Source organism: Homarus americanus, unplaced genomic scaffold, assembly GCF_018991925.1.
Source record: "Homarus americanus isolate GMGI-L3 unplaced genomic scaffold, GMGI_Hamer_2.0 scaffold26351, whole genome shotgun sequence".
Taxonomy (NCBI): Eukaryota; Metazoa; Arthropoda; class Malacostraca; order Decapoda; family Nephropidae; genus Homarus; species Homarus americanus.
This window is the reverse complement of record NW_024724368.1, coordinates 8454541-8477611: the sequence shown is the minus strand read 5'-3', so window position 1 is coordinate 8477611 and position 23071 is coordinate 8454541. Positions and strand designations below refer to the sequence as shown.

At 35.5% G+C, this 23071-nt stretch overlaps 1 protein-coding gene across 1 annotated transcript in view; it reads right to left on the bottom strand.

Moving 5' to 3' along the window:
- Positions 1 to 23071, bottom strand: part of LOC121864259 (dnaJ homolog subfamily C member 3-like) — a 44904-nt gene that overhangs the window by 5960 nt on the left and 15873 nt on the right. Inside the window, exons 5-9 of the mRNA XM_042363338.1 lie at positions 22428 to 22609; positions 19585 to 19735; positions 14899 to 15088; positions 13649 to 13817; positions 9559 to 9668 (exon numbers count right to left, since the gene is read on the bottom strand). Coding sequence (XP_042219272.1) covers positions 9559 to 9668; positions 13649 to 13817; positions 14899 to 15088; positions 19585 to 19735; positions 22428 to 22609 — 802 coding nt within the window. The remainder of the gene's footprint in view (positions 1 to 9558; positions 9669 to 13648; positions 13818 to 14898; positions 15089 to 19584; positions 19736 to 22427; positions 22610 to 23071) is intronic.

Genomic DNA, 23071 nt, shown 5'->3' with positions numbered 1-23071 from the left:
AGCCTAAGTATACAGTAGGTGTTTGTATTATAACATTTGACCATTATCAGGCCACAGAAGATGAAGACTGTACAGTACTTGCTTCTTGTAGGTATTTTTAGAACCTTCTGTCTTTATTTTTAAATTAAAAAATTAATAAATAAAAATCATCTACTTTCCAGATGTACAGCTGCATTAACATAAAAGGAAGATGCTAAAATTTACAACAGTAACCGATGGCTTCAAGTACCTACTCTGATAACCTCTAAAAAAAGTATGTACAGTACTGAAAATGATATTTGGCTAGACAATTGGATATTGACTAAAGGAGACAAAGTCACGTTTGAGATAATAAAATGGTTATATTTGACCATTTATTTGAAAATGAAATTTCAAAATGAGCAAGAACATCCCTATATACCTTCATAACTTCCATTCACTGTGGAGAATTTATCAGCAGCAATTAGAGAGCTAGGAGTGTCTAATAAAGGAAGAAACAGCAAAGGAACTGAGAAACTTGAGGTGAAAATAGGAATCCATCAAGGATCTTTCTTCAGCCCCGTCTGTTCATCATGGTGTTAAAGGCAGTATCACAAGATTTCAGAACTGGTTAGCCCTGAGAATTATGCTGATGACTTAGTAATGATAGCAGAGTATTGAAGATACAGTAGTGAAAAAATTTAAACAGAAAATTGGAATGGTGTCAAAGTGTATGAGAGTAAATACGGCAAAGACAAACATAATGATTAGTGATATGAGTGAAGAACCTGTGATGGGAAGTGGTAAATGACCAGGTGTAAATGGGATAGGGGTTGGGTGTAAATGGGACTGCCCAGTATGGGCCAATAGGCCTGCTGCAGTTTCCTCCATTCTCATGTTCTTATATAGGTGTTGGCAATAATCGAATGATATGCAAGGTGGGTACACAAGAGGTGTACCTGGGTGAAATAATTAGTGTTAAAAGTGATGGTTACCCCTGGGCTTCGGGCTATGGAAGGCATCCCCGGTATATTTGGGAATATTTAAAAAATAAATAAATAAATAAATAAAAAACAATTCCAGTCTTACAAACTGCCCATGTAAGATATAAACAAGAAATAAATAAATATCCTTATCACAGGTTGGGAACACCGAGGCTGAGAAGAGTCAAGAATGTTCGTTAAGTGGCGTGTGTGATGCAGTAGTAACAAGGTAAACAACACTAATTTGCAGGCAGTATGAGGTACAGGACACTTGTTTTACTATGTTATTACTATTTACATTATTAATTATCATTATTACTGCTCCAGTAATTGATCACAATACAGTAACCTTGCTCTTTCGGAGATTCTCTATCGGGTTTTACCTAACTCCTACCTTTACTAAAAAAAAAAAATTATATATATATATATATATATATATATATATATATATATATATATATATATATATATATATATATATATATATATATATATATATATATATATATATATATATATATATATATATATATATATATATATATATATATATATATATATATATATATATATATATATATATATATATACAGGGTATGCTATAACGAACGGATCCTACTACGAATATTCCTATAACGAACGGTTTTACCTATAAAATTGAGAATGCTATAACGAACGCAACTCCTACAACGAATGCGGATGAATACGGGACTATTTCGCCTGGCGCATGAATATTGTTGTACCGCGACCCACAACAAGAGCATCAGGCGCCATCTTTGTCTCATTGTGTAGCCAGTGCACCACTGTTATTGTTGAAATTTCGTCTTTTGATGTGGAAATTCGCGTTATTTGTATAACTATTTTGTTATTCAAGTATACAATTGTAACAATGAGTCGTCCAAAGCGAGTGAGAAAGCTAATAACCCTTGAAACTAAGAAAGAAATTATAAAGAAACGTGAGAATGGAGGAAGCATTGCGAAACTTAGTGATGAATATGGGATGGCTAAATCGACTATATGTACGATTTTGAAGAATAAAGAGGAGTTAAAAACTGCAAGTGGCTAAGGGAATCTTTAGACTTAGTAAAGCAAGGTGTAATGTGATTGAAGAGATGGAAAATTTACTCTTGGTGTGGATAAAGGAGAAAGAAATGGCAGGTGGTAACATTAGTGAAGCTATAATTTGTGAGAAGGCTAAACAATTGTTTGAGGACCTTAAAGCCAAGACTCCCAGTGGAAGTGATAGTGATGTGCCAGTGTTTAGGGGTACCTGCATGCTGAACAACACTAAGGTAAGATAAAGTACCGTATTTTTTACATTTTCCACAGAATTTTTTCAGTATTAAGTGGTTGTATTTGGGGGCCTGGAACGGATTAATCCTATAACGAACGAATGCTATAACGAACGAGGTTTTGGAACCAATTACGTTCGTTATAGCATATCCCACTGTGTGTGTGTATATATATATATATATATATATATATATATATATATATATATATATATATATATATATATATATATATATATATATATATATATATATATATATATATATATACACACACACACACACACACACACACACACACACACACACACACACACACACACACACACAGTCAGTTCTTTAACATATTGCCAGTTTATAACACACTTGATTTGCAAATACGCGGATTGCCCCACCGAAGGAATATTCTGTACATTGAAGTAATTGAAGTACATTCAAATCGCGCGCCATTCAACTCGCGCGCGGCACCGAACACGGGACACCGCCCGCTCCCGCAACCTCACACACACACGCATAGCTCTCCCTCACTCAGTCAGTCTCGCTGTAACCACGCTTGTGTTGACATCAGCATTGTAGTTGCAAAAATATTACATTTCCGTGAATGTATTATATCAAGCACAGTATGAATAGAATATCACTAATATAAGAGTATTTTAACCGAAAACTACTAAAAAAACGAGTAACATATCTTGAACATCGGAAGGTTAGGTAAAGCCTTTTGTTTTCATGTAGTTTATCCTAATTTACATTGAAATGCATTACATTTCAGCAAAACTACTATTTATTTCTGAGAATATGGAAATGTAATATTTTGCTGAAATGACGAACGTATTACAGTGGAAAGTGACGAAAGCAATGACTCGCTTTCTTTCGTTCAAAAGATGTTACCGTAATCGCTTTTCGAATGGTTTTCAGTTAAAAAACTGTTGTATTACAATAATATTCTATCCTAATTCACTTGTGATGCAACAGTTATTTTACCTGAAACCATTCAAAAAGCGATTATGGTAACATCTTTTGAACGAAAGAAAGCGAAAGTCATTGTTTTCGTCACTTTCCACTGTAATACGTACGTCATTTCAGCAAAAATATTACATTTCCGTGAATGTAGTATATCAAGCACAGTATGAATATAATATCATTGTAATATAACAGCATTTTAACCGAAAACTATTAAAAAAACGAGTAACATCTCTTGAACATTGGAAGGTTAGGTAAAGTCTTTTGTTTTAGTCATGTATTTTATCCTATTTTACAATGAAATACATCACGTTTCAGCAAAACTACTATTTATTTCTGAGAATATATTCATTCAGGCACAGTTTAGGTAAAATATACATGTGCTGTAACATTTTTTTAATTGAAAACGATTCGAAAAACACGTACCCTCTAGCCCTGTTCAAGGAGAAGACTGGGAGGAGCTGTTTGGTTCTTAAGACGATGACAAGGAAAATGATTTTGATGGATTTTAATGAAAATATTCAGAAAGACTCTGGCACTGTCAAGGAAAGTGGCTGCTGAAGGCTTCCAGGACATGGCAGAGGACGAGATTAGGGAGCTAATTGAAGAGCACGACACTGAGCTGACCGAGGAGGATCTACAGGAGTTAGTAGACTCAGGCAAGGAAGAGGAAGAGGAAGTGAAAGGGAGAGAGGATGAGGAAGAACACCAAGAAATAACGTTGGAGAAGTTGGGGGAGATGACCAGGAATATTGAGGCACTGAAAAACCTGGCCTATAGTCCCGTATGGACCCCTCCATGCTGCGTGCCCTGAAATTCATGCAAGGGATGGATGACGTTTCGCTCCATACAAAAACATCATGGAAGAAATGAAAGAAAGAGACGACAACTCCCCATCACCATGTTCTTTGATCACCGAAGGAGAGATTTAACACCATCAATCACTGGCGGCAGTGAGGAAGCAGCTGAATCCACCGTCGCCCCCACTTCACCAGCCGTTATGGAATTGAGTGGCGATGAGCCCGACGACCCCTGTCCTGCCGCCGAGGATAGGTACTGTACAGTAAAGTGAAATTTTTATCTCTTTTTTTTAATAGCTTTTCTTGCCATGTTTATTGTTTGTAAAAATGCACAGCACAGTACAGTTCAGTACTGTACATAGGAAGTGGAGGTGCAGTTATTCACAAAACATTTGTGTTTGTTGTCGGCAGTAGTGACGGTGAGGAGGTGGAGGAGGCAGAGTAGGGAGCGAGTTGGGAGGAGTGGTGACCTTGGACGCGGGAGCAGGGACGAGTGGAGATGCCAGCCAGTACATTACGGGTGTATTAATTGTTTTTATAGCTATTTTTGCATTTTAATATTAAATACTGTACATTACGTTTCAACAAAACTACCATTTATTTCTGAGAACATGGAAATGTAATATTTTTGCTGAAATGATGTACGTATTACAGTGGAAGTGGGATAAAATTGTGACGAAAGCAATGACTTTCTCTTTCTTTCGTTCAAAAGATGTTACCGTAATCGCTTTTCGAATGGTTTTCAATTGTGGGATTATAAGGCTAATGATAGGATAGAATATTATTGTAATACAGTACGAATACAACAGTTTTTTAACTGAAAACCATTCGAAAAGCGATTACGGTAAAATCTTTTGAATAACGAAAGAAAGCGAAAGTCATTGTTTTCATGATTTTATCCCACTTTCCACTGTAATATGTACGTCATTCCAGCAAAAATATTATATTTCCATATTTATTTCTGAGAATACCTATATTCATTCAGTCACAGTTAAGGTAAAATATACTTGTGATGTAATATTTTAATGAAAATACGGTATCGTAGTTTTCTTTTGTTTCAAATTTAATTAACAAAGATTGATGTTTCAAATGTAATGAAAAAAAATTTATGTACAGTATCTATAAATAAACTTTAAAAAATTAATACTTTATGTTTTACATCGTCCTGTGCATACCATACCATGCATTTGGTTACTTTGGGCTTGCTATGATGACGCAAGAGATCTGCCCTGGCAACTGTACCGACACTCACAGCTGGTGGTGCGTTGGTACGTCGTTTCCATTGTTTACTGGTAGTTACTGGTAAATATTTTTCAACCTAACGAAACTATTACCCGTTTAGAGGTCGACCTCCAATTTTTTGCCAAATAATTTGGTCTTAAAAACTCGAACTACACACAGGTATACACGGTAAATAAGGACATGGGGGGGCCAGGGTTTTTTTAGGGGGGCAGCAAAAGTACACGGATTTTTAACATTCACGGGTGTCTCTGATACCTAACCCCCGCTTATGTTAAGGGCAGACTGTAACTCACTTTGTTTTTATGTTATACAGTACATAAAAAAAAATTGTACATCAATCTGATATATATATATATATATATATATATATATATATATATATATATATATATATATATATATATATATATATATATATATATATATATATATATATATATATATATATATATATTCTTTAAAAACAAAAATTTTAATTTCGTGCGTGGTGCGGCAAACAGACGCCACCCTTTCCTGCCTCAGACACCCGCTGCTCCAAGAAGCCTCAGTCCACACGTGCATACCGTACTGTGAACGCTACTGTGATTACCTCTTCTGTTTGTCATCCCATGTGCATTCCACATGACTCCGCGACGTAAGCCAGCCTCATCAAAGGCAAATATTACTAGCAAAGACTAAAGTGACCAAGAGATCAAGAATAGTGATGAACTTAACGGAAAAAACAGTTTTATTGGACAAGCTCAGAGGTGGTATGAGCTATCGCTCAAGATGTGGTGAAGATTGACAATTCATTTGTGTCTTTGGTCAGAATACAAGTCTTCAAGTGGAGGAATATGGGTGGAAGAGGACTGGATGGCTGGCGTGACTGCGTGAGGGCGGGCAGATGCCGGGACAGTAGGGAGTGGCTGGCAATGCGGGTGTTGCCGACCTCAGCGAAATATAAAATTTTTCATTTACTTGTAATTAATTTTTTTTTGTATATAACTGTGTTTACATTTTTCCATTATTATACGACAACATGATTAGTTTCAAATAATGATGATAGTAAATGCCGGTACAGTGCATCAGTGATCAGTGTGACCACTGGGCCGTGAGTGGAGAGCATGGCGTGGTTAAGTGCATGACCTACCTGAGCTGTTTGGTGGCCACAGGTACAGTGATTCCTAAAAGAGTATTTGTGGTTTTGGCTTTTCGCGGGGGTTTCAGGAACGTAATTCCCACGAAAAACACAGGATTACTGGACTAGACTTGTGCTTGGGGGAGGTGAGAAACATATGGTGAAGTGTAAGACCAAGGACAAGATTCCAACATCATAAAATCTGATAAGAGACTGGGAGTCTGTAAAATGTGATTGAGTGAAACATATTCTAGCCAGGCCTGCCCTTTTTATTCAAATATGCCCGCATAAGATCAAAATGTCATGCAACGTGACCTGAAGCCTTGGGGTTAAGCTATCTCAGTTGCGGGAGTTAGAAGTGGCTGGAAGGAGTTTAGACAGCAGTTTCCTTTACTGATGATGAAAAGACCTTTTTCTTGCTTGAAAGTTAAGTTATAATATGTAGCCAGCATAAGTGTTATTGCTGTATTGCAAAGAAACATGGGTAGTTGAAGAGGTTGACATACTGTATATTACGGCAGATAACGCGACCTTCGGATAAGGTGAGGCCCACATTTCAGTCTAAATTTCATGGTTTTAGCTCATATCTGTGGTATAAGATGACTCCCCAAACTAGCAAACTACTAAACCACCTGTACTGCAACCACTGGACGTTTGTCTGAACAAGCCATTTAAAGATCATGTGCGTGAAAAATGGAATAATTGGATGATGGATGGTGAAAAATCCTTTACAAAAAGTGGGGCTATGCGTGCTGCATCACTTGATGTGCTGTGTGATTTTGTGATCAAAGCATGGGATAAAGTGAGAGAGACTGAAATAAAATCTTTCAAAAAGTGCGGTATCTCTAATGCAATGGATGGGACAGAGGATTATCTGTTGTGGGACACTGACGACGCAGCCGATGCACCAGATTTGGACTGGGACCCTTATGACGACAACGTAAACAATGAAACTCAGGATGTGTATGACGAGCTCTTTGCTTCAGACGATTCTAGTGAATTTGATGGTCTTTAAATGTTTGTGATGTTTTTATTTTTATTTTACAATGCTTTCATTGGTTTAACACCATATCGGTATGGGGATTTTAGCGAGAAATAAAAATTTTAAACAATACAACAGCTGTTTAAATATTGACGACCCCAGCTACCTTCGCTGACCCAAATCATTAAGGTAATTTGTACAGAATTTTGAGGTTTTTGTTTCTGTTTCTGGCCTATAATACGACCCCTGGTTTGGGGGTGGTTTTTTGATGATTCAAGTGTTGTCTTATCCACTGAAATATATGGTAAGTAAAATTGAAAACTGAAATGAAAATGAGGAAATAGACACACATTGAAAGATAGGAAACCCTGTTCAAGGTTTAAAGGGCAGCTGGATATTGATGATGCTTTGTGTAGAAGTAGGCTAAGATTCTGGGCATGTGAAGAGAGTTGGAGGAGACCAATTGGCCCAAGAGATACACGAGTTTGAAGATCGAGGGATGGAGAGTTAGAGGTAAACCCAGAATGACATCGGGAGAAGCTGGGAGAAACTGTCTCAGTAGATAAACTCCAGATGAAAGTGGTTGTAACAGACCATGCAGCTTGGATAGCTGCCAAAAGGTTATCACGGCTAACCCAAGCAAGCATTGAAAATGGTCAGAGAGCGATGATGATGAGGTCATGAGACAATGACTGCGTGGGCAGAGGGAGCACGCTATGAATTTCAAACTATGCAGATCCTTGAGCACGAAAGATTCTTGAATTTCAGTTTTGAACTTTTTTTTAGCAAATACAAGGCAATAAATATGAATATTAGGTACAGTTAATAAAATACGAAACAAAATTTTACCAAATTACATCCTAAGCTAGTCAATAAAAATGGCAAAAAAAAATCACAGGTGTGATGACTAAATAAAACCCACAAATAATAATAAAAAAAATCATTAAAAATAAAGTTTCTAAAACAGTTCTACCATATAATAATTTTACTGGGTGCAAGACTAATGATAAAGACTTCTCTTTTTGTTTATACTTAATTGAAATTCTCACATTTTTAGTAAAGCCTTTAAAACTAGAAGTAAATTGTTCATTATTCACCAAGATTTGCTTACTGTTATCGCCGCTGGCTTTATCGTTGGTGTCAACAACCATGTGCCTCCCCCACCCCACACGCGACCTGTTACCACACCAGATGTAGCGACTGGGAGGGGGGGGGGGGTGTTTACCACCGGAGTGTCATCACCACTGGCGTGAGCGCTGAGAGGGCGCCATGGATCTCATGACACAGATTGCCCTCTCGAGTGATCCCCCCACCATGCGACCTGTTACCTCGACAGATGTGGCAGCTGACCGGGGGGGGGGGTTACTGCCGGGAGTGTCATTGCCACTGGCGTAAGTGCTAGCATCGCCGGGAGTATTTTCACCGCTGGCATCAGTGCTGACGGTTTTACTGCCTTACCCGAACAAAGATAAGCGGTGCTTACGGCGGCGTGGCCACCTGGACTCTGTATCACCGGGACTGTCATCACTACTGGCGTAAGTGCTGGCATCGCCGGGAGTGTTTTCATAGCTGGTGTCAACACTAGTGTCAGTGCTGACGTTTTTGCTGCCTTACCCAACAAAGATTAGGGGGTGGGCAGTGTTTACGGAGAAGAGATCATGACTCTGCTAATGTATGATTTGAAAGGCGGTGTGGCCACCTGGACTCCAGGAGACTGCCCCCTCAAGTGATGCTGTGAGGATCAACACTGCTAGCAGTGGTGAACAACAACTGCTAATCCTGGCCGAGTTTTGTACTAAAACAATTTACACAGAACTATCTTCCCTTGGAACACCATACTGGTTCTCATTGACCCGCACTTGTAAGTACAGCCAAAGTAATGACATACACCTCAATACTGAAATATTGTGGACTAATTATGCCCACTCGTTGCTACCTTATCTGGAGCAATAAGACAACACGGAATGAAGTGTAGTTAAGATTAATGGAGTTATGAACTTTGTATCATGTCATTATGCTCAATAATCAATTATAATTAAGATAAATTGTGTGAGACTAACTAATTATGTATCAGATAGATCACCATGTAATACTAATGAACGCCTTGTTGTCTGCAGGTTTTGACCACATCAATAAATATTGAATGCGTCAAAAGACGGGTTTCAATCATTCCCTTCGACTTGCCCGTCACCTGAACGTCCTTAACTAAGGCGTTTATACTTACCTTCATCTGTTAGCACCTCTTTTGCAGCAGCAATATCAATAAACATCTTCTCAGCCTTTTTCTTCTCTTCTCCATCAAAATGGTCAGGATGCCATTTTTGTGCCAAAGCTCTGTTGAGAAATGAGTATTATATAACCTCATGTTCTATATTCAACTACATTAAGTCTTGTCTTTTATAAATTCAACAGTTATTAGGCTGCCAATGAAGAACACAAACTAATTCTATAAAAGAAATTTTTACCGCTTAACTAAATCTGATTTCAGATGATCTAATCACTACAGTACAATGGGAAATATATTACAGTATTAATAATTTTAAAATTTCCAGAGTAACAGACATTAGGATTCAAAAAGTAAATTATAAAACTATCTCGGCAAGGCATTAAATGTTGTTAATGAAATTGGCCTTGGTTTGTTTTTCCACCCCAAAATTCAGGTTTATAAGTACTTAAGTGCAGCCATACCTTTGGCCAACACAAAGGCTGCTTAGCAATCATCTTATCAGGAGAGATAAAACACTGCTATCGATGAATGATTACCACAATGTTCTTGTTAGTTGATCCAAATTTCAAATAAAAAGATTTGTTTACATTTAGTATCGTGACAGTTTACAAACTAATACCCAATTGGTCCTCTGTAGGCATTTGCCAAAATCATTTTACAAGATCCAGAAATTATCCTTCACAAACATCACTATTACAGAACCCTTCTAAGTTATGTTAAAAAAAATAAAATAAACTGTTTCAGCCAGATAACTTAAATTAAATTCTACATTTCCCTCCAGTTTTATTAGTGATGGACTAAAGAGTATGCTGCTCACATACTTGTAAGTAGCAATATTCACAAAGTCTAGCACAGTTGTTTTCCAAATGATGAAAATTTTTATGTTGACAATTCAAACTGTCCCAAGACATTTATCTAGGTTAATCACAGAAAATTTCACTTCTATATTTCCTTTACATTTTCCTATTATCTAAAATAAATTTGGTGCTAATATTCATCACAGTCTAGTAAATATCCTTTAATATTTTGTTTCTGAAAATTTATATACAGTAGTCCCTTCGCCAACCACAGGGGTTAGGTTCCTGAAAAACCCCTTGGTTGACAAGACTAAAGGCTTATAGGAAATAGGAGGTTAGGTTCCATGGCCATGGCTAACACTCATTAAAGCCTAACTAAATGCCTGTTCCTTCACTAAACAATTCCAGTATTGTACATTAAATTAAATTTGAGTCAAATACACATAAAATAGCTTAATGTAAATTAAATAGTTATATAAATTTTACAGTACACCTCTGAGGAGATAGCATGTTGCTATAAAATAAAAAAAATGAAGAGCATGGGTGTGTATGTGTGTGAATGTGTGTGTGTGGACTTAGTAGGTCACCAGGTTAGACTGTCCCTGTAGCTACATCCCCCTAGTTCTCCCCCTACCAGGCCAAGCTGTGTTATTGTTATTTAAAAAATTTTATATTCAGGTAGATCTATGTAATTTTATTTTTTATTATTTTTTTAACTGTTACGTGCACACACAATCGTTCATACAGAATAGTAAAAAAAAAAATTATTATCCTGAGAACAAAACATAAAGAGCATACACATTTCTTATATCCACGGGAGTTAGTGTTGGATTGTAGGAGGAGAAAGGGGGGGCGAGAGAGGGATGGGTTGTCAGGAATCTCAGCCTCTCCCTACTAGGCCTAAAAGCTGTGTTATTGTTCTTTTTCAACTTTTAGTTTCAGGTAGATATATGTAATTTTATTTTATTTATCTTATTTTTTTATTGTTTCATGCACACACACACTCGTTCATACAGAATGAAAAAAATAAAATAAAAAATAAGGTAAAAACATAGAGAATAAACACTTCTTACGTTGGCGGGAGTTAGCCCATGCTCATGAGAGGGGAAGAGGAGAGCGCGCTCCTGTGTCCTTAGTGAAATGATTGTCAAATGGCAATGCAGTAATTTCTTTTTAATCAGCATTACAGGTATTTTCATTCATTCCTCACATTTAAAGAATACATAAGACCATGAAGGGATAAAAATGCCACACTTATCCGCAGATACTCAATATTCAATGCTATGGTTGGTGAAATGGTACACATAGTAAAAATCATGGACTCCTGGAATCTGCAGATAAAAAAATCTGTGGTTGGTAAGGGTCTACTGTATGAAAAAAAAAACATTGCACAAATTTGAAGCTTTGACCAGAAAATTTGACCTTCTCCACTGCCTGTAAACTATCAAATTTGAATAGCCCAAGCAGTATACATCTGAAAAAAATACCCACCAGATACTTGGTCACTTGGAACAGTTAGGTGCTTTTCAAAATAAATGTACTTCTGCCTTGCCATCACATCTTGGGACTGAGTAAAGGGTTAAAAAAAATTCTGGGAGTTACCATAGACAGTGATTAGAGAAAAAAGATCCTCAAAAGCTTTAGTTATTTATACCACAAGAGGACAAATGATGTAGCCCATAAAATCTCATAATTAACAATGCCAAGGAGATATTTGTACGACAGTAAACCCTCAACAGTCGTGGATTTAACTTTCACAGATTTAATTATTCATGGGTACAACCATTGTACACCAGCTCACCATTCACAGGCATCAGATTTGCTTATTCACAATTTGTAGTTTTGCTTTCCTGTAGTTCCGTGGTCCCCTGGGATGCTTGTGTTTTGTGTTTACTGTACACGACCATACCGTGCTGGACATCGTGCATCACAGCACGCTTTCTCAGTCTCCAGCTTCTGTCACTGTAACACCTGGAGCTCAACTATTCGCTCGGCTATTCTTACTCTTTATGGTGACTTTGTCTTTAGTATTGCCTCCTAAGTGGAGTTGCTTGGTCGCCTTGCTAGGGGTAATAATGTAGCGGCTGAGGGGCACCATTATGGTGTTAGCGAATCAACTGTGTGCTCAATCAGGAAAAGTGAGGCAAATATTCAATCAAGTGTCTGCAAATGTCCAAAAAAGCACTAAGTAACTTTTCAAACCCCTTGATACTAACATGGAAAAACTGGAGCACGACCCCACATCCACCTAATTCCCTTCCAATATCACCCACCATCATCATCGTCATGTCATCTATAGGTAAGAGGTAGTGGGCAGCTATCAAACAGGGAGGTACTACCGCCTGAGAAGATATTGGAAGCATAATGTGTTGTAGACCCTGCTGTCATACAGCATCACAAAAATTTTGACCAATTCCCAGGTTGCTGATCTGACCTTTTGACTCATTTAAACACAATTGCAGGGTCTAATTGTTTCTCTTACTTTGACAACAAAACATACATACAGTATATCATTTCTCACTCTTTAATTTTTTTTTTCAGTTTTGTATTTATTTATGGTTCTTAATTATTATTATTATTATATTTTAGCCCCCCCCACCCCTAGGCCCCGATGTGGGTCAGTGACCTGTGACCGGATGGGCTAATGCCCATAAAAAGAAAAAAAGTTTCATCAGTGAGTACAGTACATTTCGTCTTATTAACTCTCCTCCTTTAGTCAACAATCTTTCTTCCCTTTCTCTTCGCCGCAATGTTGCTTCACTCTCTCTCTTTTACAGGTATTTTAACGGGCAATGTTCGGTGGATTTGGCATCCCGTGTACCGCCAGTAAGGCCGTGGACTCGTAACACACGTCTTGCTCTCGGTACCCACCGTTTCTCTGTGGATGTCGGTCACACTAGAATAACCCATTATAGTGCATCCTTCTTTCCTCACACAGCCAAACTGTGTAATGCTCTGCCTTCTTCTGTGTTTCCATACTCATACAATCTCACTTGAAAAAGCTGGTTTTCCGGCATCTTCGTGGTGTAGATTAATATAAACTTTTTCTTTTAAATTTTGTATTTATTTTTATGCCCCCTAGGCCCCGTTGTGGGTCGATGACCTGTGCCCGGGTGGGTTATTCCCCGCAAAAAAAAAAAAAAAACCACTAGATCAATCAGGGGATCACTGTATCCTGTGGTAGTAAATATTTTCTCGAGACAGACAATCAACTTCCAACAAAAGAAAAAAGTATTCTTAATTATTCTATACTGTACCTAGTTATAAACAGAGATCAATGAACATATTACCTATAAGCTTTAGTAATTTCTCTTTTGTTTGCTGTCCGTTTCACTCCAAGGATCTTGTAGTAGTCTCTTTTGCTAGCTTGTTTCTTGAGTTTCTGTGCCTTCTCCAAACCCTCCTTTGCTCTTTGCAAGTTTTCATCAATATTCAATGCTTTTTGGAAATCATTTACCGCTGCAAGAAAAAATAAACAAAGAATTAATAATAATAATAATAATAATAATAATAATAATAATAAAAAACTTTAATCTAATGTGACTACATTTATACAGTGCTTTACTCGTGTGTGTGTGTGTGTGTGTGTGTTCATGTGTAGGTGTGTGTGCATGATCATGTGTAGGTGTGTGTGCATGATCATGTGTAGGTGTGTGTGCATGATCATGCGTAGGTGTGTGTGCATGATCATGCATAGGTGTGTGTGCATGTTCATATGTACGTGTGTGTGTTTGTATATACGTGGGTCCTCGTTTAATGTCACCAAATTTATGTCACACTCTTCAATACTTACTGGCATTGCTATTGATAAGTCATACTCCTCAGTTTCAATGTGTCCTTCATCCCATTGTTTCACCTCTGAATTACACCTTCTTCATACTTAACTTTCACTTCCCATTCTCTTTATATGTACAGTCACCTGCACTTATACCTGGTACAGTAGCTGGAGTGCTTTGTGAGATGTAGCAACTTTGTGAGATGCTTATTTAGTATCCTTAATCTAGCTACAATTGTGAGGTTCCTTGGGGCCATTCCCACTGTTTAAATACAATGTAAACAAACAGAGATTTGCTACATCTCACATATGAACCACCCACTGTACCAGGTATAAGTGCAGGTGACTGTACATGGCATACCATGAGAGTAGACCCTAATCTGTTTTCCTGATATTTCTTTCACTTTCATATCTCCTCATTTCTGTATCTCTTATTCTCTGAATCCTATTTTCCCCACAAAATGTTCTTGAAAATGTCAATGCTGTTGCCTTTACTGTGCATCTTCCTCATGCATACAAAGTCCATGCTTTAAACCTTATAAAAATATCAACTCCATAATTCCTTTGTCCATCACCAACACTGCTCCTATGATACAGTTCTTTCTCTCCATATAATTCTCAATCCACCTGTTATTTTTTCTTCCACTGTTCTGTGGTCCACTACTTCATCCATTCTATGTTCCTTCAAACTTAACATTTATATCTTCAGACAATGTTCTGGCACAAATTGTATCATTATTTTTTCAGAGTACGTAAAACACTTACCTTCATCAAACATCTCATCAGCAATATGTGCCTCAGCCATTTCACAATACAGTCTAGCTTCTTCCTTAATGTTCAGTGCTTTTTGACAGAATTTAACTGCCTCATTTGGTTCTGTATGAACTTGACACTGACACAGTTTATCAAATGCTAGGAACTGTACATCCTCCACTTCCTTTTCTTCTTTTGTTATCTGGAATATTGGTATTTAACTGATTTAAAAACAAGATTTCCATTATAATCCCTTATATTGCAAATCACACATATATTGCCACATTTTGTGTACCTCACACCTACCATATATTTTGTGGCATTTTCCAAATCTTTAATGGTAAATATACACTTGCATTTTAGTGGTCCAAATTAAGCTAAAATTACTTAAGATATAATTACACATGCCTCTAGCAATTTTTTTGTCATCTTATTTCACTTAAGTAGCTGGCCAAGAAAGCAGGAGACCCACAAGCACCTGTATCATCCTGCTTGAGTATGACAACAGCAGAAACATGAAAGCTGACAGGAAACAGGCAACTACTCTGAATGCAGCTACTTAACTACAGTAAAGTGTCTGTCAACTGAAAAGTTTGGGACCAAGAGGCTTCTGTAAAATGGATAATCACATGAAATGAATACTATTATGTGTCCAGGGAAAGCAAGTAAGAAACCAAAGGACTTGTATCAGCTTGGTTATATTATTAGTTTCAGCAAATACCTGCACACTAACTTACTGCATTATTCTAAAACACGCTCAATGTTATTAAGTCTCTAAGTAAGCTTTCAATATGTCATCATTCACTTACAATCAGCATATAACTTACTCATCAACCTCACATGAAGACAAGTAGACTCATCGATCACACACACATAGTAACTTAGCCAGTAGCCAGACAGTCCAATTTCTCCTCTTTTACTCTCATGTAATACATACAGTATGTTGAAAATTATATGAAAGATAATTATTCCAATTTCATATTTAGAATGTTTTGTAATGTAAATTATAGATTATCTAATCACAAGTATTTTCAACTGACAGATCTCTAGTCAAAATTAATTCTGATTAGTAGAAAAGAATCTTCAAATGATTTCAAGAGCAAATTGCCTTCAAAACTGATAATTTAAGAAAACTTCATTACACCCTGTACAGTACAAGTTTTAGATACTGTACAGCAAATGTGAGAAGAGAAGAGAAATTAAAATTTTAAATATTAAATTTATTCAAGCTAGTAATGATATCATGTGACTAATTTGGGTACCAATGGTCCCCATCTCTTAAAATTTAAGAAAAATTTCTTGAATAATTATTACCGTATATAAATCTTAGTACAGTACATTGGACAATTTTGAAAAATATAAAATAAAATAAAACAACAATCCTATCAAATGAATATACAATGGCCATCACCCCTTATACGAGAAAAATTATTTGACTTCACTCAAACCTGGTTTAGCACTAAGGAAAGAATCCTAGAGACATGACTGCTTTAATTTAAACTGTGCTCATGCCATAAAAAAATATATATATATATATATGCATATACAATATATATATATATATATATATATATATATATATATATATATATATATATACCGTGTATGTACGAGTTCTTAAGACCAATTTTTGGGCAAAAAGTTGAAATTACTCTCTACAGGTAATGTTTGTTAGGTTGAAAATTTTACCAGTAACTACCAGTAAACAATGAAACGATACACCCACCACCAGCTGTGAGTGTGGGTACAGTTGCAGGCAGATTCTTACGTCATCACTGTAAGCCAGTACCAAATGCATGGTATGGTATGCACAGAGTATGTAAAACATAAGTATTCATTTTTAAAAATTTGTTACATAATTTTTGTTAATTAAATTTGAAACATCAATATGATGTGAGTCATCTACACACAGTTGCCAGTTTCAAATTTTCCTTTAAAATTTTAAGTTACCAGTATTTTTCCCAAATCGTTTTACAATACTGTAGGTAAACAGTATACTATTGTGCAAACCCCAAAAAAAAAAATTAACAAATGGAGACACCAAAATGTAAAAAAAAAATGTCGACTGCAACACTGTTGGTAGGGTCATTGTTTCTACCGACCCAGACCCGTAATCAAATTTATAACAATATCTAACCTCAATTACTAGTTTATCTGATGTAGGCAATATGGTAAAATACCAGTTAAAGTAGAAATGAAAGAACAAAGAAGATGTTGCTATTTTTTGGTAGGGCTGAGAAGAAGTACAGCTGTTTGGTCTTTTTGGCGGAAATCCTTAAATATCAACAGTATTTGTTTGTGTCTCTGTATTTTAAAAATGAATACTTGTAAATTAAAGCCCGTAACATTGTAATATATAAAACTTGTCATATTTCTGGAAAATAAAGAAAATAGAATACACCGGTAAACACAATTCAACATCTCAAAATTAAAGCTGTAAGAAGGCATCACAACCTCACAGGGATCCATCAAGGCTACCCGTTTTTAATTTAGTTAAAACTTTATCACAGGTAGATAGAATATTATAATATAAATTTTAACTGAAAACCATTAGCGTCGATAACATCTTTACAAAAGCAGTCATTGTTTTGTCGATTTATCCTTTCACTATATCGCGTTCACAAAACATTACATCAATTCTCAGAAATATATGTAGTTTTGCTGACGATGTATTCAATGAAATTAGGATAAACTACATGAAAAAAAGACTTTCTAACCTTCGATGTTCAAGATATATTTCGATTTTAATAGTTTAGTTAAAATACTGATATTAGTGATATTCTATTCATACTGTTGATATAATACCTTCACGGAAATGAATATTTTGCTGAAATGTACAGTGAAGTGGATAAAATTGTGATAACAATACAACCCAAAAACAACACAAAAAAAACAATACAATAATATCTATATTAATAAATATTGATACCATATTTTGATATTTTCATAAATCCATCAAAATCTTTTTCTTTCATCTGCAGCATAAACAGCTTCTCCCAGTCTCTCCTTGAACAGGGCTACAGGTACCGTGTTTTCAGAGTTTCAGTTAAAAACTTACATCACCGTATTTTACCTAAACTGCGCCTGAATGAATATATTCTGGAAATAAATAGTAGTTTGCGAAGCATGATGTATTTCAATAAAATAGGATAAAATACATAGCGAACAGAACTTTACTAAACTTCGATGTTCTTTATATTCTTTTTTAATAGTTTTGCTTAAAATTTATTATATTACAATGATATTCTATTCATACTGTGCTGATATACTACATTCACGGAAATGTAATATTTTTCTAAATACGTCCTTACAGTGAAAGTGGATAAAATAGTAACGAAAACAATGACTTCTTTCTTTCGTTCAAAAGATATTACGTAATCACTAATGGTTTAGTTAAAACTGTTGTAATACAATAATATTCCTCCTAATTGACTTGAATGAAATATACACATTTTTTGAAACTACCGCGCTTTCCAGTGTAAAGTGTCAATAATAAATGGTAAACAGTTTATAGACATTTTTTCGTTTGTTTACCTCAAAACTTGGCTATAAACGAATATATAAATTACATTCTTGGTCAAATTAACTATATCAAGGGTTATATATATATATATATATATATATATATATATATATATATATATATATATATAGTGAGTACAGTCTGTACTCACCTGAAGAGTGAATTAACAATTACTTTGGGAACTTGTGGTTTTCTTCCTGTGGTTATCAGCATAACCCAGATCCACAAGACTACAATGATTTACTGTATATATATATATATATATATATATATATATATATATATATATATATATATATATATATATATATATATATATATATATATATATATATATATATATATATATATATATATATATATATATATATATATATATATATATATATGCTGCACACGCTTGAGGATTATTTATTACTAAAAAGGTAAATATTCTGGTTTTCCCACACATCTGGTAGGAGGACCTAATCCACATCTGTTACGTGTGAAGAATAAATTTTTTTTTTATTAACTTAAGATATTTGTTTTAGCTCATAAAATTCATACAAATTACCAGGCCAGAATATAATTTACATTGCTGGAATTCTTACAATTTGATGATCATTTTGAATATAAACATCATAGATTTTGCATTAGACATACAAATTTTAGATATACTGTTTACTCTGAGTAAATATGTTATCTTTTGTGCAAAATATATGACATTTGTATTGAAAATGTTCCTGGTCTTACAAGGAATCCAGCAATGTCAATTATATTATCCTAACTTTAGTTTGAGGTATTATTTATTACTATACCTGGTTTTCCCCCCAAAATTTCTCAGAGAGGGAAGAGCCAGCCAGTGTAGTGTGAGAAGAGGGGGAGGGAGTTGAGTCCATTATTTGAATGGACATTAACTTGGCGACTGTATTTCTCTATTTCTCTTAAGTATTAATTGTGTGCATGTACCATCATAAAATTAAGATGTTATTTTTACTAGAACATAGGTATTGTGTCGGAAAAAGTAGAGTTTGGGGGTCCGGCCAGTCTCTATTGGAATTAATCCCATATGTTCTGTTGTTCACTTAACGCGGTTTTCACTAAACACGGTACCCTGTGGGTTCAATTGACTGCGTTAAGCGGGGTACTACTGTATATATATATATACAGTAAAAACAGAATCTTGAAAATATTACCTTTCTGGCAGAGGTGACACATTCTTCATACTGTTTATTGTTGATGTATTCCTGGGCATCACTATTAAGTCTGTTAATCTTCTTAATTTTCTTGTAAAACTGGAAACATTCTTTATGATCAGGATCCAGCTTCAAACACTCACGAATTTCACTGATGCAGAGAAGAGAAATTAATTAAACAGAAAGCATTAGTGACACATTTATAAGAATAGATATAGAAATTAAATTAATTTGGGTAACATTATTAGAAGACTTATCTGAAACAAAGTCAAACTTCCTAGTGTATTTATGGGGGCATGGTGTCTCAAGTTACATCCCTCTAGTTTTCATCAACATCACGACTATTGTACAGCCATTTTTTATGTTTGCGTGGGTTTGCTGTGATTACTTGGTGGTATGGTGTCCTGGTTAACATCAGGTAAATTTGAAGTACCATACGTTTTATGACATCTGTATGCCCTTCCTATTGCCAACCGACTTTTACATAGAAGAAATTGGGCATTATACAGTATATAGGATTTCCAATGGCTTGGCAGGGTTGATACCCAAATTAAGTTGTAGAAGCTATTGACAATACAACGGCCACCACTCAGGGTTAACAAACTGTACGACACAGTGTCAAGGAATAAACCAAAAAGACTGGACAGCTCACCAACTTCACTGGCTAATCACTTTTATTCTCGAACAATATACACCAATTAATTTACATCCAGGTTACCAATTACAGCAAAATGTAAATTTAAATCGGTTCTATTTGCACCAGAAACAAACTGGGGAACCTATTTCTAGAAAATTCATGCCTGACTGATATAATGACATTTTGGTTACAATAAGAATAAAAAATTCAAACTGTGTACTAGAAACGTCATGTGGCACCGTTGTCAACATCCATGCATTCCAAGGGGCAATGCCATACCCCCAGCTGCTGCATCCAATCTATCAAAAGATCCTAAGATCCTTTACCATGAGCGGGAACTGTTCTGAAATTACATGTACCAAAGTGTGTGCAATATCAGTTTCATTTTGGTCAGTATACATGTAGGTACCTGTCATTTAATTGTTTATTTTTACCTTTTATTTGTGTCCTTTACTCATATGTTTAACCTTTGTCTCTGACATTTAGTTAAGTGTGGTTTAAATAAGGTTAATGTGCTAAAAAATTTACATCATACTTTCTAGGAACACATCCTTCAAGTACCTATACATCTGTGACTTGCTGTACTGGAGGGCAGACATAGACAAATGGCATAAAGAAACTTGTCCGTATTCACCTTGCCCAGAGATAGAGCTGAGGGCCATCCACAGACCACATCACCTCAATCTATTTTTCCTTAACCATCATGGTTACTTAAGTCAAACCTTTATAATATTTTTTTTCTTCTAAAACGAGTGCACTGTTCTGGTCTGATGTATGTCAGTTATTCATACTAAAACTGTGCAATCTATCAATACACAATTAACTCATTTACTTGCTATTCATTTGGATGGTTCAAAAAGTTCCCCTAAATGCCACACTACAATCATTCTACTCAGTGATGCCCTTCCCATAAGAATTCCTTTCCCTCAATCCCCCTTAACATCACTGTAGTCACGAGTAATAGTCGTGCGACACTCTCCCCACATATTCAATCTGACAACGACCGTGGAATGTACAATACGCGGGCAGGAGTTTATATTGCTCTAGTTTCCCCTAAAATTGGTTGATGAATTTAGCAAAGGAGAGGTTCCATCTCACATTGGCAATGGAACTGCAATATGCAGGGAGAGAGTTTCGCACGACTATTGCTCGTGACTGTACTTTTATTACATCCCTTGTACAGTACCTACACTCCATCTCTAGTATTGTAGTGCATACACTTTTAGTCATGCTTTCTATAATCATATTTTCCATAACTTCTAATCAAATTTTTAGTTTGTAAACTATACATTTGCTTTTTTTTTGCTGACAGTACAAGCTCATACACAATATTCGATTATTATTGATATATCACAAATAAATCCATGTAAAACTATTAAGGATACCCAATTCTGTGTCCCTTTAAAGCTGAATTTAATGTCTGTAAAGATACAAGTGCTTGCAATTATTAACTTTCAAGATGTGAGTGGAAAAATATTTGAAATAAAGAAACAAATTCATGCTTTCAGAGAACACAATCACCACCTTTACATGAATATATGGTGTTTACACTCGATTTTACTCTTTTACAATGGTTAATACAGTAATTAATTAAAAAATAAATTATTATTTTGCATGTAACAAGTAACGATTTTTGCTTTTTCAATTATACTGTATTGGAGTAAAAGTACGTATTAGAAAACCATACTTAAGTAAAAGGAAAAGCACAAAAACGTTTAAGTACTTTTTAAAAAGTAAATACTACCCAAAAATGTTACTTGAGTATTGTAGAGTACTCAAGTAAATTATCCTAAAATAAAAAAAATAATGCCTCATAACAGGGAACTTACATAATTGGAAAATTTGGCATATTTGGGAAGGTGTAGATTGTATTCATGAGTGTGAAAGAGAAATTAATGCAAGAATAAATTAATGCAAGAATAGATCAAGTAAAAACAGCCTTTCATAATCTTAATGATGATCACAAGGGACTTTAATAACTGTAGGTTAAGAAAAAATCGGCCGTATTCCCTCGTATAGACTTGATAAAATATGGAAGAAATCCTTAAAATTCCAGACCGATCAAGATACCAAGAAAATACTGTAAGCATACTAATGAAGAAATTTTTTATTTGAAAATTCAGTACAGTACAGTACCAGATAAGGCTGAGTGCCTTCCATATTTCATACTAAGAGAGAAAATATATACGGATACGTAATAACTTACCTCAATCCTTGTTCTACATCTCCAATTTGGTAATATAGCTTGGAAAGCCTCAAGAAGCCCTGGGTGTTATCCTGAATGAGCTTAGTGGTAACACGCATGTCTGCAATAGCGTTCATCACATCACCCACTGCCTGGTAAGCTTCAACGCGCAATTCACGTAGGGAGGCATCCCAAGGACAATGCTGCAATTCAGTCAGGAAAGAAGTGCAAGCCAAATTACAGACATTCATTTTGTTCTCTTACCCTATATCAAAAAGAATATCAAACAATAAATAGAAAGGACATCAAAAAACTTTTGAAGCAACACACTTGTCACATGGTAAAATCTTCAAATGAAAACACAGCAACCAATTTATTTTCATTAAATACTTAATGAGATTGGAAATGAAAAATGAGTCACAAGTTCTCAGTTTACAGTAATGCATGCCAAATTATCAATATAGGTACAGACCCATGAAACCAGATCTCGGAAAACAGGAAAATAATAAAATAGGGATATTTTCTTCCCTGGGTCAGCTGTCCCACCCATCTTCCGTAGCAGCCTTGCTGCCACGGTGTCTATTGACCTGACTCCACACATAACATCGGATGCACTTTTAGGACTTTCTGCATTCCTCAGAATGATGGCTTCGAGTTGCGCTGCA